General features: G+C 31.5%; 1 protein-coding gene across 8 annotated transcripts in view; it reads left to right on the top strand.

Annotated features, from left to right (window-relative positions):
* LOC126735574 (disintegrin and metalloproteinase domain-containing protein 11) overlaps positions 1 to 13,072 on the top strand; it is a 593,317-nt gene extending 580,245 nt beyond the window's left edge. For 7 of the 8 annotated variants that reach the window (XM_050439623.1, XM_050439613.1, XM_050439644.1 and 4 more), the window contains 3 exons: positions 439 to 616; positions 4,674 to 4,847; positions 8,267 to 13,072. In XM_050439623.1, coding sequence (XP_050295580.1) covers positions 439 to 616; positions 4,674 to 4,847; positions 8,267 to 8,360 — 446 coding nt within the window. In that variant the 3' untranslated portion in view covers positions 8,361 to 13,072. The remainder of the gene's footprint in view (positions 1 to 438; positions 617 to 4,673; positions 4,848 to 8,266) is intronic. The other variant, XM_050439649.1, reaches the window with a different exon arrangement.
* Positions 13,073 to 15,696: the final 2,624 nt, after the last annotated feature.

Raw genomic sequence — 15,696 nt, 5'->3', positions numbered from 1 at the left:
TCTGCAAGGCTTTTTATTAGGAAAATAAGTCAAAAAATCGTAAAAAATAGGCACTAAAAAATAGACTCTTAATTAGGAAAAGTATTTGATTTATTAAAAAATATATAAATTAGTTAATTATTGAATCCGAAGCTCTCAGTATGAAAATTCAGCATAAACACTTAATTAAATGATATTGAATGTTAGAAGTTCCATTTCCTGATAGGTTTGTATAATTTTGACTGTTATTTTTAAACTTTCGTGGTTATTCTCTTTAAAGCCTCTTATTAAGAGAATACAATGTAAGATATCGGTAGAAAATAAATTCTTATAATTCCTATAGAACAATTGTAATGTAATTATTTTTTTATTACAGGATTTTGCGGTTATATCCCCATATTAAAAAAAAAGATCTTTATTATTAAAAATACTGATTTTTCAGTTTTTTTTTTACTTTAGCATGTAGTGAAAGTTCACATCAATCCCATCGCGATTCTCGATTCGGATACGGTCGATATCGCCAAAGTTCAGCGCGCCTTCTTCATCCATTTCGCAAGCCAGAAGAAGAGGGAATATACGAGTCGGCAGACCACGAACGGAATAATACGGGCCTGCAAGATACTCCAGATAGTGAAAGGTATGTTATATTAACATATATTTTTCTTTTTAGTGCAGTGGAAAAAAAACCCAATGGCGGTTCGTGCTTTATTTGATAGTAGATTCAAAATGGAGCAAAGCCCTAATTTTATTTATAAAGGCTTTTTTAATTATTTTATGCAGGATGTATATTTGTTCGGCTAAGTTCGATTATGTTGTGTTCTTAGGTCATTTTTGTTTATTTATTTTATTTTATTTATTTATTTTACCAAACATTGTCTAACAGGAAATTCCTAATAATAAGACAACATATGCTTAACAAATAAAAAGTAATTATACAGAACCAATAAACTGAAAAAAAACGAAATATTGTGGTTATAAGGTCATAATAATTGGAGCAATTTTGTGTTTGAATGTAGCTATAGTGCCATTAAACAGGTCAATATTATTATTGCTGTGTAAAATATTAAACGATGAGCAAGCTCGATATAAAGGTGCATTTCTTGCTAAGTTAGTAGGTCTATTTTCTAAATAAAAACGAAAGTGTTTTCTAGTGTGTATAGGGGGAACCAAAAGTTTAAGTCCCTTAAAAGATCAGGTGCAGCAATTTTATATTTGCATAGTTTAAATAAAAAAATATGGCTGCTCAGAATAGCGCAGTGCCTCAGAGATAAAAAATTAAATCTTTGTAGAAGTGGTTTATGGTCATACCCCCTTGGAGGGTATATTCCATCAATTTTGAGGCATAGATACTTCAGAAGCACATATTCTAGTATGTCTATATGGACATTAGAGTTAGGGAACCATACCATTGGTGCATAAAGTAATTTAGAAAAGTCATTATACAAATTAACAAGACTGCCAACCTTTCAAATTCTCTTGTTGATCTGATTATGAAACCAAGAGTTTTCAAGGAAGATTTAACAACTTAATCGATGTGTTAAATGTCAGTTTGTTATGACCCCTAGATCCCTCATAGAGGATCGACCTTTTCAAGGGGACTATTACCTAACATATGCGTAATTTTAGGAATCTTCCAAACATCTGGAAAAGTGGAAGTTTTTATAGCAAGATTGAATATAAGGAGCAGGGGTGCTGTGAAACATTGTGGACAATCTCAAAGAATAAAAGAAGGGATCATATTATGTCCTGCTGTGTGTTTTTTTTTTCATTTTTTTCAGTGTAGTTCAGTATGTACCTCATTTTCAGTTAAAGGGTTTATTAATATGTTGGGCCAACGTGTATAGGCACTGTATGCGACGAGTCCACGTAAACACTCTTGACGAAGTCAGCAAAACCATTGACAATGCATTGGGGTGCTGTAGATGAGGACCGACTCAGAACCACTCAAGCAGGAATTCCGGAAATGTGTTTTCTTTGACTAACGTATTTCTAAAATTGTTTAGGATTTTTTTTTACAAATGACTCAGTTCTTTCCATATAGGCATTATCAATTTTCATTTCTGTTAGTCTTCTAATATTAGAGAATCCAATATAGTTAGAATGAAGTTTATTTTTCCTATATATTTTATGAAATGTTTCCTTCTTTCACAAATTTTTGATAATTTCATTTATATACCATAGAGGGTATTTAATTTTGTATTTGTTGGATTTAAAGAGAGACTGTTTGGTCGAGTATGTCATATAGATGCTTATAGAAAAGTGATACTGGCAGATTGACATCAGACGGAGTAGTGATAATCTGCCAATTGGTCTCAGAGGATTTTATCAGGCAGAGGGTAATTAGCCTTTTTAAAGTTGTAGCATTTGCTATTGGGATTAGCTTGTAAGGAGCCAGATGATGATTTATTTTCCAAGACCAGGGAGACTTTGATGCTGGGATTCGATTTATCTTCAGGAATAAGTGTTTGATTTTCTTTAGCAACCTCACACTCAAAATTACTTATTACAAGATCCATTATATTATTGTAGGGATTTTTAAATGTATTAAATTGTTTGAAACTGCATAATGCCATAAAATCATTTAACTTGTTAAGTTGTTTATTTTTGAAAACTCATAAAGTAAACACAATTCAACTTCACTTTTTTTCGCAAAATATGACAACAACGCTGCTACTTTTACCTACGAGTTTCTCCAATTCCCAATTTGATTTACTCTCGGCGCTGTTGTCATATGTTGGCAGGCAGAGTAAAATTATTATACAGTGCCTCCGTAAAGTAGCGGATAAATTCAATAAAAATGAAATAGACCGTTTCTGAAAAAAATGCTCGAACCCGTCAATTTTAATATTTGGTTTAGGGTTTTTCTACGTGGAAATTAAATATAGAAGGTGATTCAAAAAAAAGATATGACGTCATCAATATGTTTTTTAAATGGAAATCACCATTTTTTAATGCAGAATCAGAAAGAACGCATTTTTTTACAAAGGATAGGGTACAAATGAATAGTGGTTACATTAGCAATTTTGATCGAAAAATGGTGATAAATTAATGTAAAATTAAAGAAATACCTATTTAAATTAAATGTTTAAATTGAGAACCGTTAACAACCTAACAATAACCAAGGCGATTTAAAAACTTCTTTTTGAACATTGTCAATGACATCTGGAGTAATATTTCTAATTTCCTAGCGTGTATTTGTTCTTTTAAATCTTCTTAACTCGCTGGTTTAGTGACATACACTTTATACTACTTTTTAAGTATCCTCATAAAAGGTAATCGAGGGGAGTTAAATCTGACAATCTGGGTGGCCATTCAATGAACCCTCGTCTACCTATCCAACGATTTGGAAAAACTTCATCTAGGTAATTGTGCACGGGTAAAGCATAGAGTGGCGGGGCTCCATTTTGCTAGAAAAAAAATCATGTCGGGTTCTTCCAAATCCGGATACAAAGTTATCGGAGCGGGGATAAGATCATTTTGAAGAAAGCCCAAACAGAGTGTTATCAAAAAAGTAAGGTCCTGAAACTCTTTCTACTACTATACCGCACTACACATTAACTTTTTGAGGGTGTTGTGTATGACATTCAGTGAACCAATGAGGGTTTTTGGTCGCCCAGTATAAACAATTCTCTCTGTTCATTCACATGGCCGTTTAAAGTAAACGTTGCTTCGTCAGAACATATTATTCGTTTTACAAAATTATTGTTATCATTGCATAATTGCTGCATTGCTCACAAAATTCATTTTGACGATCAAAATCATCTTCGGATAGCTCTTGAAGTAAGCATATTTTATAAGGGTGGAACTTTGCTTTTTTCAATACTTTATGCACAGTAGATCGCGATTAATTAACAGTAGAAGTCGTGCCTGTGATTGTGGCTTTGGGATTATCTTAGACCATTAATCAACCAGTTCATCTTCTTCAGTTATTGAACCCCGACCAGCTTTTTGAGTATCCCGAACATGCCCGAATTCACGAAACTTTGGGTAGGTTTATGTGTTATAGCAACACCTTCTAAAGTACAATGTACCATGTACTTTAGAAGGTGTTGGTTATAGGTTATAGGTATACATGCAGTTACTAATAAAACGCAAGATCATATTGCTTTCGCCTCTCAAAAAGAATGAACACCACTTGCAAATGTAAAAATACATCAAATAGTTGCACCAAAAAACATTCACTTTTTGACACTAACAACAACAACTAAAAAACCAAAATACCAATATTTAAATTAAATAGGTATTTCTGTAATTTTACATTTTATCATAATTTTTCGTCCAAAATAGCTTATGTAACCACTATTCATTTGTACCATATCTTTTGTAAAAAAATGCGTTCTTTCTGATTCTGCATTTTATATAAGTTCATGACAGGTCAAATGTCAGCGTCGTCAATTTTATTAACACTGAAAATGTTCAGAGTGACCAACATCAAAAGGACACATCCACCATAAAAATGGCGGCCATATAAATATGGTGGCCATTTGCATTAACAGTCCAGGTATATTTATAACTTTGTGCCTATATTCTAAAAGAGGGAATAATTTTGTCTTTCACTTACTAACATCCGACTACTGATAAAATAATAGTAGGGATGTGTTGATTGTTATACTACACGACCCTATTCATTACTGTAGATTTTCTAGCTGAATGCATATAATTAGGTATTAAATTCAGTTTGTGTTATTTTATAGTGATGAATTTATTCAAGCTCAACAGCAGTTGGCTCGGTGGGCCAGCGAGGACACCGTAGGCGGTCACCCAGGGGTGTTAGGAGGTACAGGAGGAACAACGGTTGGGCCTCCTCCACGGGAGTACTTTCCTTCACCCACTAGTTCTACAAGCGAAGAACCGCCAAGCATAGCCAGGTAAAAATTAAAACAAACTTAATTACGAATAGCAAGCAAAAATATGTGTGATTGTCATTCTGACGCTCAGTTAAAAATTCAGAAATGCGAATAATTTAAAATTGTGTATACGCTAGCCGAAAGAATAGAAATTATTTTTCTTTATGGTGCTGAAGATCGGTGCGCTCGTAAAACCACCAGGGCATTTAATGACAAACATCCAGATAAAAACGTAGGCCATAAATATGTACTAGAATAATTGGTAACGAACTTTAAGGAAACAGGATCTGTTTTAAATAAAGAGTGTACTGAGGAAAGGGACAAACTGGGACAATTTGCAATGAATCCAATCCATCTATCCCTAAGGGCCAAATTACGGTAAGTTCTTGTGTGTTATCAGGCAGATAAATTCTATCCTCCCGGTAAAGCTAATAATAGCTGTAGGAGGAATTATGAACCAAATTTTAACCTGTTGTTAAGTAACAGAAGGTAACAACATAATTGTGTGGCCGGTACAATAATCTTAAGAAAAAAAGAAAGACTAGGGTTATGAATATCCCGTCCTGACAAAAAAGTGTTTGGTTTTTAATTTGTGATAATAGTTATAGGTACTTGTATACTTGTTTTGTGCCAAATTCGATATTCTTTCTGTTAGTACTAGTATTATTACATATTCCACCAGACATGTGCCAGTGAATCACAGTACACAGCTTTTTAGAAATTGTATACTGTGCAGTGAATTTGGTAGAATTTTAATCAATTTTTTTTACATAATTTTTTTAGAGGATGTCTCAATAACCTAATAAAAAAGAGGTCGGTAAACTTTCCTGAAAAAGAAGTTATTTTACTCTGTAATTTAGTAAGTCAATATGCGGGTACAATTGAATCAAAAAAGACTGACGCAACATCTTGGAAAGAAAAAGATCAGGCCTGGGAAAAAATAAACAGCAGAGTTTAATGTAAAAAATCCTGTGTCAGGGGTGGTTCGAACCCTGAATATTCTTCGAACAAAGTATGAGGGTATAAAAAAAGATCTAAGAAAAAAAGTAGCTAAGAACAAACAGGAAATATTTAAAACTGGTGGCTGATATTTAAATATGGTGACTTAAATTTGATGTTCCTATATGGGATTTCTTAGATGTATGTTTACTTTTCATTTCTCATAAATAAAGAGAGATTTATCCAGATGAAAAATAACAAAATACTCATATAGATTAAGAACAAAATTTAGAATATTATACACAAACTTCTTGCAAAACTATGCAAGCTCCCACTTTTTGAAAAGTTTGAGGTTATAAATTTCCTGGTAAACCTTTTATACACTGCTTTTTCCTGTTGTTAACTTATTCTACTGGTAAGCAAGAATTATCCCGCTGGTAAGACAAACTAGAAGTTCATAATTCAATTTGTAATGTTACCAGCAGGATAACTTTTCCAGACACTTTACCAGCCGGTCCGTAATTTCAAATTTGGCCCTAAAGCCGCAGAGTTAACAATTCTGTACTCAATTTAAAAAAAAAAAAAAAGTTTTTCCCTCTAAATCCTTCAACAGCTAGGAGAAGACCATTTTGATAGGAGAATTGAATTTTGCGAACTGTGTGCCAGCGAATTGATGAGGATTCCATTTAGTAAACAACATCTGCTTCAGTGACGAATCTACTTTTTTCTGAATGAACTGGTAAAACGGCATAACTGTAGATACTGGGATAATGAAAATCCACACCTTTTTCGAGAGAATCATACTCAGTATCCTAAAAAAATTAATGTATGGGCAGGATTTTGTGGTAACATTTTTTTGGGACACAAATTTATTTAGAATTTCTCTAAAATATAATGTATTCCTTCAATCGTCCACTCTTTAGAAAGCCAAGTAGCCAAAAACGGTGTTGGGATACTAAACCAAAATAATGTGTATTTCCAACAAGATTGCCAGGCGTTTAGGCTCTTTACCCGCACGGTCGCCAGACTTAACACTAGATTAGATTTTTCCTTTGGGGTATTTAAAAAGGAAAGTTTATAAAACATGAAATACTAAATAAACTGAAAATATTAATGATTTAAAGGATCGAATTACTCACGAATGTAGAGATTTAAGCTGACAAACACTTGCCAATGTTCGTGAGGAATTTCAAAACAGACTTTATTTATTATTGTCTTGCGAATAACGGAGCACATTTTGAGCATTTAAGACAATAAATTCTGTGAACTAATTAAATTGTTTATTTTGTACGATACTATTCGCTGGTACGTTTGTTTTTATAAAGTTATAAAGGATAAAGCATTGTTCATTTGGAAATGAAAGCATTTTATAATGTGTCCTCCTCAAATACACCAAACAATAACCTTTGTCAGCTCCGGTCAAATCATTGTCTATAATTTTTCGTTTCAGTAATTTAAGGTGAGCTGCGTTATAGTTTTGCATATCTGTGATTGTTAAGAGAATTAAGAAGATAAATAAATCTAGGTATAATTTGTACTTTTATTTGCTATAGTACCTTGGATATTATAATTTCAGCTTCTATGGTTAATATTTTCTTACACTTGTTAGTAACATTTTCTGACATATTGAATTTTAAATTAAATTTATGTATATTTTTTTTTCGGGAAAAAAGTTTTGTTTTAACAAGATATTACATATTTCCTTAATAGCTCTGGCGGTCTATGAGGCTTTTACAGAAGATTGACTATTATCTATACATCTGCAATTGATGTTTACAAAGAAACAATCTTCAGCTTCAAGTTTTTCTATGTAAAGATATTTGTCTTTTAAAGTTGGATTGATTTGAGCTGACTAACATTTTCAAATTCACTAAAATAGTTCATGTTCTATAAGTGACTCATAGAGTTGATTATACGTGTTTCGCCCTGTATACTATCAGATCTAAAATTAAGGTAAAGAATCACAAATGTGAGCCTAATCAAATATATATACTTATAAAACTTACCTAATAATAGAAATGCACTACTTTTAGTTTAAAGATGTCTAAAAAGCTGAAATTATTAAAAAAGCTCCAAAGAACAAACAGTCCATATTAAAAACAAATACACAATAAAATAAGATTAGGTTACAACAATGAGTTGCAAAAATAAAATTATGTTAAAGTTTAAAAAATAAATTAAATAAGAGTTTTTCGATGTAAGTGGTCAAACCCAGCATTCTTAAATCCAATATCGCATCGTTAGACCTCTAGGCTACACTGATCATGTCATAGAATATCAACTGAAGTGATAAATTCAAATTGGTGAAAGTTAAATGTGGCCCAAAATTAATAACGTCATTGGCACAAGATACAATCGGTCTTGAGGCCCTCATGTAACATCTTAACATTATACAGAATATTGGTGGAATGTTGGCAGGACAGCAAATAGTTTGCGAAAGCAGACTTTAGCTTCTGAACCTCGTACTTATGAAATTTATGTTTTTTTTTCAATTGTTTTAGGGCACCAGCTCCAGGGCCACCGCAACCCCCGCCCCCTCATCCGGATCACGCGACCATCCATCGACCGAAACGTTACCCGGAATATAAACACTGATAGTGGGCAAATAGGGGAGCGATGGCAGACGATTGGCCCCCGGTTACGGTGGAGGAGGTTCAAGACCCTTTGTATTCGTTAACTCGCCCCCCTGAACCGACTCGGGCCCTCTCGTTACCCCCACAGCCACACGAGCTGTTGCCTAATTAAACTAGTTTCGAACGAAATTTTGATAAATTTAACTTCGGCATGACGCCCTATACAAGGTTTTTCATTTTTAGTAAAGAGTTCAACTGTGTAGATTGGGGCGTTCATTTTATGGTTAAGAGTACTACATCAGGACAAGCTATTTAGCCTCCTTCTCAATTTTAAATGAAAATCAGACGTGTTTTATCACGAGTTTTTGCTGAAAGAAAAAGATGTTTCAATTAATATAAGGGTACATATATTTTCTATTAACTGTAAGAGCAAATTCTTTTTTTACGGGTTGCTACTTATATTTATTGAGAAAGTAAGAAATTACATTGATTTATTCCTATTTTCATTGAAAATTGCCCTATATCATATCACCTTCTTCAAAATCTGCCATATTTGTAGTTTTACTCCCAAGCCATTCTTATTTTTAGGTTTATTGACTATTTGATTTGTTAGTTCTTATTACACCTCTTTTTTCCCTTGGTCCTCATAAACGATAGTTCTTGTTTTGCATCTTCTTTAATAGCCATATTTCTAATGATATGTGATAATTTCACAGGGTAATTTTCAAACCTATTTATGTGTTACATAAATGGTTTTGTTTTTTTATCAATAAGCCAAAGAAGATAAAGTGTTGAATTTTTTAGCAAAACACTACTGTTGGTTTGGAATTATGTCTTCTACATTCGTCTTGTTTTACTTCTTCAGTATATTCTCAATTCTTATACTTTTAACTCTTTCTTCTATTTTATTACAATCCGGTTGCTATTTTCGTTTTTAATTGTTCTTACCGTTTTCGTTCGAAAAAACGGTGTGCAAACCAGGTGGTTTTGCCTTTTGTCAATAATCCATACAATAGACTTTTTTTTTCAGCTGAATGAAACTATTGTTGATTTTTATTTATATTTCTTCTATATATTTCGTCTTGGTTATTTTATCAACTTTTTGTTCTATTATATTGCACTCGGTTATGACCTGTTTCTATTTTTATTTTTAAATTTTTCTCCTTGTATTCATTTAACGTTGGTTTAGGTTTTACTACTTCGACAAACCACATATTTCAAGAACGTAAATGCTTCAAACAACGTGTGAGATCGCAGACTCTTCTTCTCCTTCTTATTTTTTGTTTTTTATGAGCACTTCTTGTTTTATTTTTTTCTACTAATCTTCTGTCTCTTGATTTTCTTGATTTAAAAGACTTGAAGTTTTTTCAGCCTTTTCTCTTTGTTTACCTGTTCACGTAATCGTTTCGTATTGCTTTTCTTCGTATCTTTGTTCTTCATAGATATCTGTCATTGTTTTGTTTCTTTGTCAATTTGTTTCTTAACGATTCAGAAGCCATCTTTTCACTATAATACAGTCTTCTTACTTCCAACTTTTTCAAGAGATTCTTCCAGCTACAACACATTAGATACAATAAAACATTAATTTACATAAATATGAACTAGTTGGAGTTTTCAAAAGAATGTAAATTTTAATTTTTCTTCTTTACATCTCTTTTATACCTGTTTTTCATAAGCGTTGCTTGATTATCCTTTTGAGAACAAAACTCAACTTTCTTTGTTTGACTAGTTAGAACTATTAACAGAACACTATTGTTGAATTGTCTCTTCTATTTTTCATTCTTCCTCTATTTCTGTGTTTCTTGTTTTACCTCTCCTTTTTCACTCTCTTCTTAACTTTCGTGATTCAGAAGAAACATTTTTCCTTGCGAAATTTCCAAAGTTACTCTTCTTTTCGTTGGTTAACTATTTAGGATTTTTTCAGATTGCTACTGTTAATTTCGATTTTTCTCTTGAGTTATTTTTTCTTCTTTTTTTTCTTCTCCTTTTTCATTCATCTCTTCCTTTTCGTGATTTTCACGGATTCAAAAGAACCAATGGTAGTAGAAATTATCCAAGAGCATCTTAACTCAGCTTACGTTTACAAAATATAAATAGCAGCCCTTCTACCACATTTCATTATCGTTTCAAAAACAGTTAATTTAAATCAAAATGGAAGCAATACAGGGTATTTGCCAAACTAGAAATATGCATCTAGTTAAAAGGGCTATTGTAGATAAAATAAGTCAACGTTAGGTTTATACACAAGGTTATATACAAATTATCAAAATTTCACGCTTCTAAATAAAGTAGGCCTTTAAAAGCAAAAACAAATGTAAGCTTGCTGTTTCATGAGACAACTGCTATCAGTAGTGATCTCGAATTTATTTAGTAGTTTGCAAAAAACAATGTATTTGGCTAACATTCCTCATTATCGTGGGGTCTCTTCTAAGAAGGGGATTCTTGTAATTAATTTGAGCTTACTATGCTCATCGTTATAAATGAATTGTTACAAAAAGTACGCCTAGATAAAGTCAAGTATCGCAACATCGAATTACCCAGTCTGCGAAAAAGCTTAATTCTATTTTCTTTTTGTAAAAAATGTACACATGTCTGTATAGAATAATGTTAGATATACGTATTTAAGCCACTTAAATTAATATAATAAAAAGTTAATCAGAATGTTAGTTCCTTAGTTCCAAGCAAGAATAAGCAGCGATGTGGGATTTTAAAAGTTTACGTACAAAATTATCAATATCTAATTGTAGCCGGATGCGTGTTTGTATGTGTTCTTTTAAAGTTACCTAATATTCTTGCTTCCTAACTGGCAATATTCCGATATCAATAAACTATTAAATATTACCATGAAAATTGGAGAACTGACAGTTAAGGAATTTAACTCGATATAAGTGAATATTTTGTATGCATTGTAATATATTGTATATACATTTAAATTTTAGATGTTATATTAGGCAGATTTTCAGCAGACTGGGTAGTTAAACAATTTTTTTTTGGAAAACTCTCTGATCCCCTGAAGTATTTAATTACTAAAACTGCATAAGTTTATTGTTTTCTTTTGAAAAGAGGTGAAGTAATGAAGACAGAATCGATTTTATCTCATTTAAGTATTTTATAATAATCTTACTTTGTATAAGATATTTAGTTTTGAAAACCTATTGTCTGACTTAACTAAAATAACTTAAACTGCTTGCAAGAAAATATTATTTTTACTCTCTGAATGAAAAAAATATCAAAATGAAGATTTTTGTTGAAAAACTCAAATCAAGACAGACCCGACTGTCTTCGAATGCCTTGGAATAAAAATAACTTACATGAACAATTATTTTTAAACGTCTGAAGACATAAAAATATGCAAGTAACTAAAAAGCGATTTCTGAAAGTCATAAAAATTACGTGAAATTCCTGGACTTAAATTAATAAATAGACTTTAAATGCTAGCAAGGAATTCAATACTTGGAGGTCTTAGGAAGACATTTTTGATGGTACAATATGGTAAAATTGTGGAAGGAGCCGAAGAAAATAACGCGTTCTCTATTTTAGCTGATTAATCTCTATAGGAGCGAAAATATAAAGTCCAGCTTAAAAACGCGCTAAATTGAAATATCTCAATTAACAGATTTGGAAATTAAAAGTCAACGTTTCTTAGTCTTTAATATATGATCCTCTTCAAGCATTTACTTTAAACTTACATATAAATTGTTTTTAAATGCAGCTCATTTAATTGAATGTAAACAGGTAATTAAAACCAACCCAAAAGTAAATTATATAGGGATTTGTAAATTGATGTATATAGTTTAAAATAGTTAATAAGAGTATGCGATACCTTCTTATAATCAAATTGTTATAGCCATAAATGTTTCTGAGTATATAATAATGAGGGAAAAAAAGAAGTATTCGACTATGTAATAACTGTTAGGTTTCGATATTTGACTTTGCCTATTTCGCCCTTCTTTATGTTCTTATAAACGAGAAGACTGAAAAATAGCTTTTAACAGGTTTGTCGCTATCAGTTCAAAGGCAAGAGTGGGTTAAGCCGAATTCAGTTTAAAAAATAAAAAGATGCCATCGTTCCTCTAACGCCATTGTGTCGTCGTGTTTCGTGTTAATGAACTTATTTTTTTAGTGACTGTTAAATAGTTGTTGACTTTAATAAATAACCAATTTTAAAAGGTACCTCTTTTCCAACAATATCAGCGCAACTTTGCTCCTCGACTGGTAAAACCGAACCTGTGCGGAGAACAGTTTCTAGCTTTAACAACGTTTCTTTACATTAAAATCAAGGTGATAACGATCATTGCATGCCAACAAAAGCCTTAAGACAACGTTGAAATTGTTCCTCAGGAGTTAGTCGATTGGTGAAGTTGTCCGCAAGAGGTCGCAAAACGCGCATGCGTGAATTAGTGAGTGAAAAATCGTGAAAAAGTGAAATTGACTAAAAATAATAAATTAAACGGTTTTTATATCTTAGATAATATAATTCTTTATAAAATGATTTTACAAACTTTACAATAGCTTATAGCAAAGATTTTGTTCCAAACCATGAGTTTATTAGATAAGTATGTTCGCCCGTCACAAAACAAAAAAACCGCAACTATTAGATAAATTAATGTGTTTTACTCAAAATGTTCATACATGTCAATTTATACTTTTATTGGGGCACATTTTTTGAAGTAGGTCCAAAAAGTTAGGAATTTTTAATGACTATTATTTGAAATATATAAAAAATTAATGTTATCGCTTGTTTTGTCTTTATCCCTTTGCTTAAATCCTATTTACATTAACCTGAGGGAAATGTGGACTAAAAATAAAAAATGAAGTCAAACGCCTGGAAGGTATAATAAAATTACCATTCTATATCTACAAATCACTGAAAGATAAAAAATTATGTGAACTGTCAGCAAAACAGAAAATTATTTCTTATGCCTGGCAAAAATTACGTCAAAGTATACAAAACTACGTCAAATTGAAGAAGTCATTAAATTTTACGTAAACTCAAAATTTACGGTATGGTGGATTCATTATTTCTGTAAATAGTTACATGTTTTGATGTAAAAGGTCATCAACAGATCTAGAACGACTTATATTTTAAAAACTAAAAACCACCAATGAGAAATTGAGTCGGTTTTTTTCTTTTAATGTAGATTTCGAATTGCTGTATATCTAATGATGATGACTGGAGTTTAATTTTTTCATGAATTTAAACAATTACGTCAATTGCTTTGAAAATAGAAATTATTTATTATTCTTAGAAGATTTTAAAATTGACGTTAAATGTGGCAAATATAAAAAATTACGTCAAATAACTAAAAAAGATAAAAATTATTTCTTATACCTGGAAAAAACTATGAATGGTGTGAAATTTAGAATAACTATGTGTCATTTAATAGAGGCCAATATCATTTTTTTAATTTTAAGCGCGACATTCTGTATATTTAGAATCTAATTTTAGAAACTTAATTTTTAGAATCTTCAGAGTATTCTAAACATATTTCATGTACATAAACAAATATCGACGTTTTGGCATCTCTTTATTATTTTACGTCATTTCTAACTTATTAAATGATTTCACATTTGCTGCACAAACTTCTGAGACGATATTATTCAATCTTACAGGAAAAATTATACTTCTTCGAAGAAAATCGATATTTCAGACCAATGAAGAGCATTTTCCTGTACTCAAAGCCAAAACTTGCACTGATTACATGATCCACACAGTCAGACGCGTTGTTCAAGTCATAGAACATCACAGTATTGAATTGTATATTATGAAAATATCCCAGGATATGCGACATATTTCTTGAATAGTCAAGAATTTGGTCAAAAAGATAATACACGAGTTATACTTGCCTGTATTACACAACTTTGTGAAAGTCTATCCAGCATTAAACTAGGTACAGCCAAAGTAGAGCAAGCCTCTGTTTGATGTGTGAAATTGTACAGTTTTTGCCTGCATCGTATAGCTTGGTGAAAGTCTGTTCTAGTCTTAAAAAAGTATAAGAAATATAGTTACCCTTATTATCTATGAAAGTCTCCCACTCCAATTTCCAATACGTTTGGCAATCTCCAACTAAGGAGTTGGGTGCGAAAATCAATGTACATATTAACTTGTAATAACGAATTTAAGTCACAAGCTAAAAAGAGAATGATAGTGTTTCTCCTACTCCCCCCTATTAAGGCATCTATGTTGCATATGTATTCTATGTTGCATACGAACATATGGATATTTTCGCCTCCAAGAAAGAAATTGGTCAGCCATGCTTATTTATCTCTGAAGAGGCTGTTTACAGAGGTAATGGCTTGGATTTGGCATCCCACATTTCTCCTTTTAGCGAGTATCATCTGTTATATTTAATCAGAGCTGTTCTAGAGAACCAAGAAGAAAAACTTTCAATAACATCATTTCATAAAATCCGCTCTGACTCAAGAAACCATCATTATTGTTTTCCGTGAAACAGTATTCCAGTACCATATAAGAAACCGCATCATTGTGTCTTGCAAGCTTTTACTTTCCAGTACTACGATAATTTTAAATAATTTTGGATCAAACTAAATATATTCTTAAGGAAGTGTCAGGACTTTGAGGATATCTTAGTAACTAAAGTAATATTAAAAATATCTAACATTTTGAAATTTGTCTGAAATACAAATATGCTAAAAATCACAATTTTCACTTTTTTTAAAAAACCTTTAATTTGTCAGATTTTTTGATAGATACATAAAAGATACTCTATCACTTGAGGCACATTTCAATCCTCTATCTTTAAGCATCGAACATAAACTAGAATTCTTGAATCCTAGAATCTTGTTCTTTATACTGTGCTTTAAGTAAGAAAATTATCCAATGTTTACCAACCATTTTTTAATTAAACAAAAAATGAATTTATTTAGAATTTTTTTTTTAGAGTTTAGAAAAATTATAAAGAAACTGAATTCATATTTTTTGAAAAACACTTTGCAATATTGGGAGTGTAATGTTGCACTTGGTTAACGCTTTGGTACAGAATGAATCATTTCCACAAAGCCTAAAAAGAAGTAAAATTACCCCTCTATAGCAAAAGTTGCTAATCCCAATATAGTGTCAATGCTTAGGCCAGTAAATACATTACCTTGCATTAAAAAAAATGCCGGAAAAGGCAATACATTCTCAATTATTGGAATATTTAAAAAAAAACAAGCTCTTTTTAACCGATTTACGGCCAAGGATAGAAATAAAACTTAAAATTTTTAAATTATATATTTGAATTATGAAAACACATTACAGAAATACATATGTGAAATCAAAAAAGAAATAAATCTCCTACTTTGTGAAATAAGTGGTGTTGCGTAAACGCATCAACGGCCTATAGTGTGAAGTGATA

Source organism: Anthonomus grandis, chromosome 1 (assembly GCF_022605725.1).
Source record: "Anthonomus grandis grandis chromosome 1, icAntGran1.3, whole genome shotgun sequence".
In the NCBI taxonomy this organism is placed as follows: domain Eukaryota; kingdom Metazoa; phylum Arthropoda; class Insecta; order Coleoptera; family Curculionidae; genus Anthonomus; species Anthonomus grandis.
The sequence above is the reverse complement of the archived record's forward strand: the minus strand, read 5'-3'. Positions and strand labels throughout refer to the sequence as shown.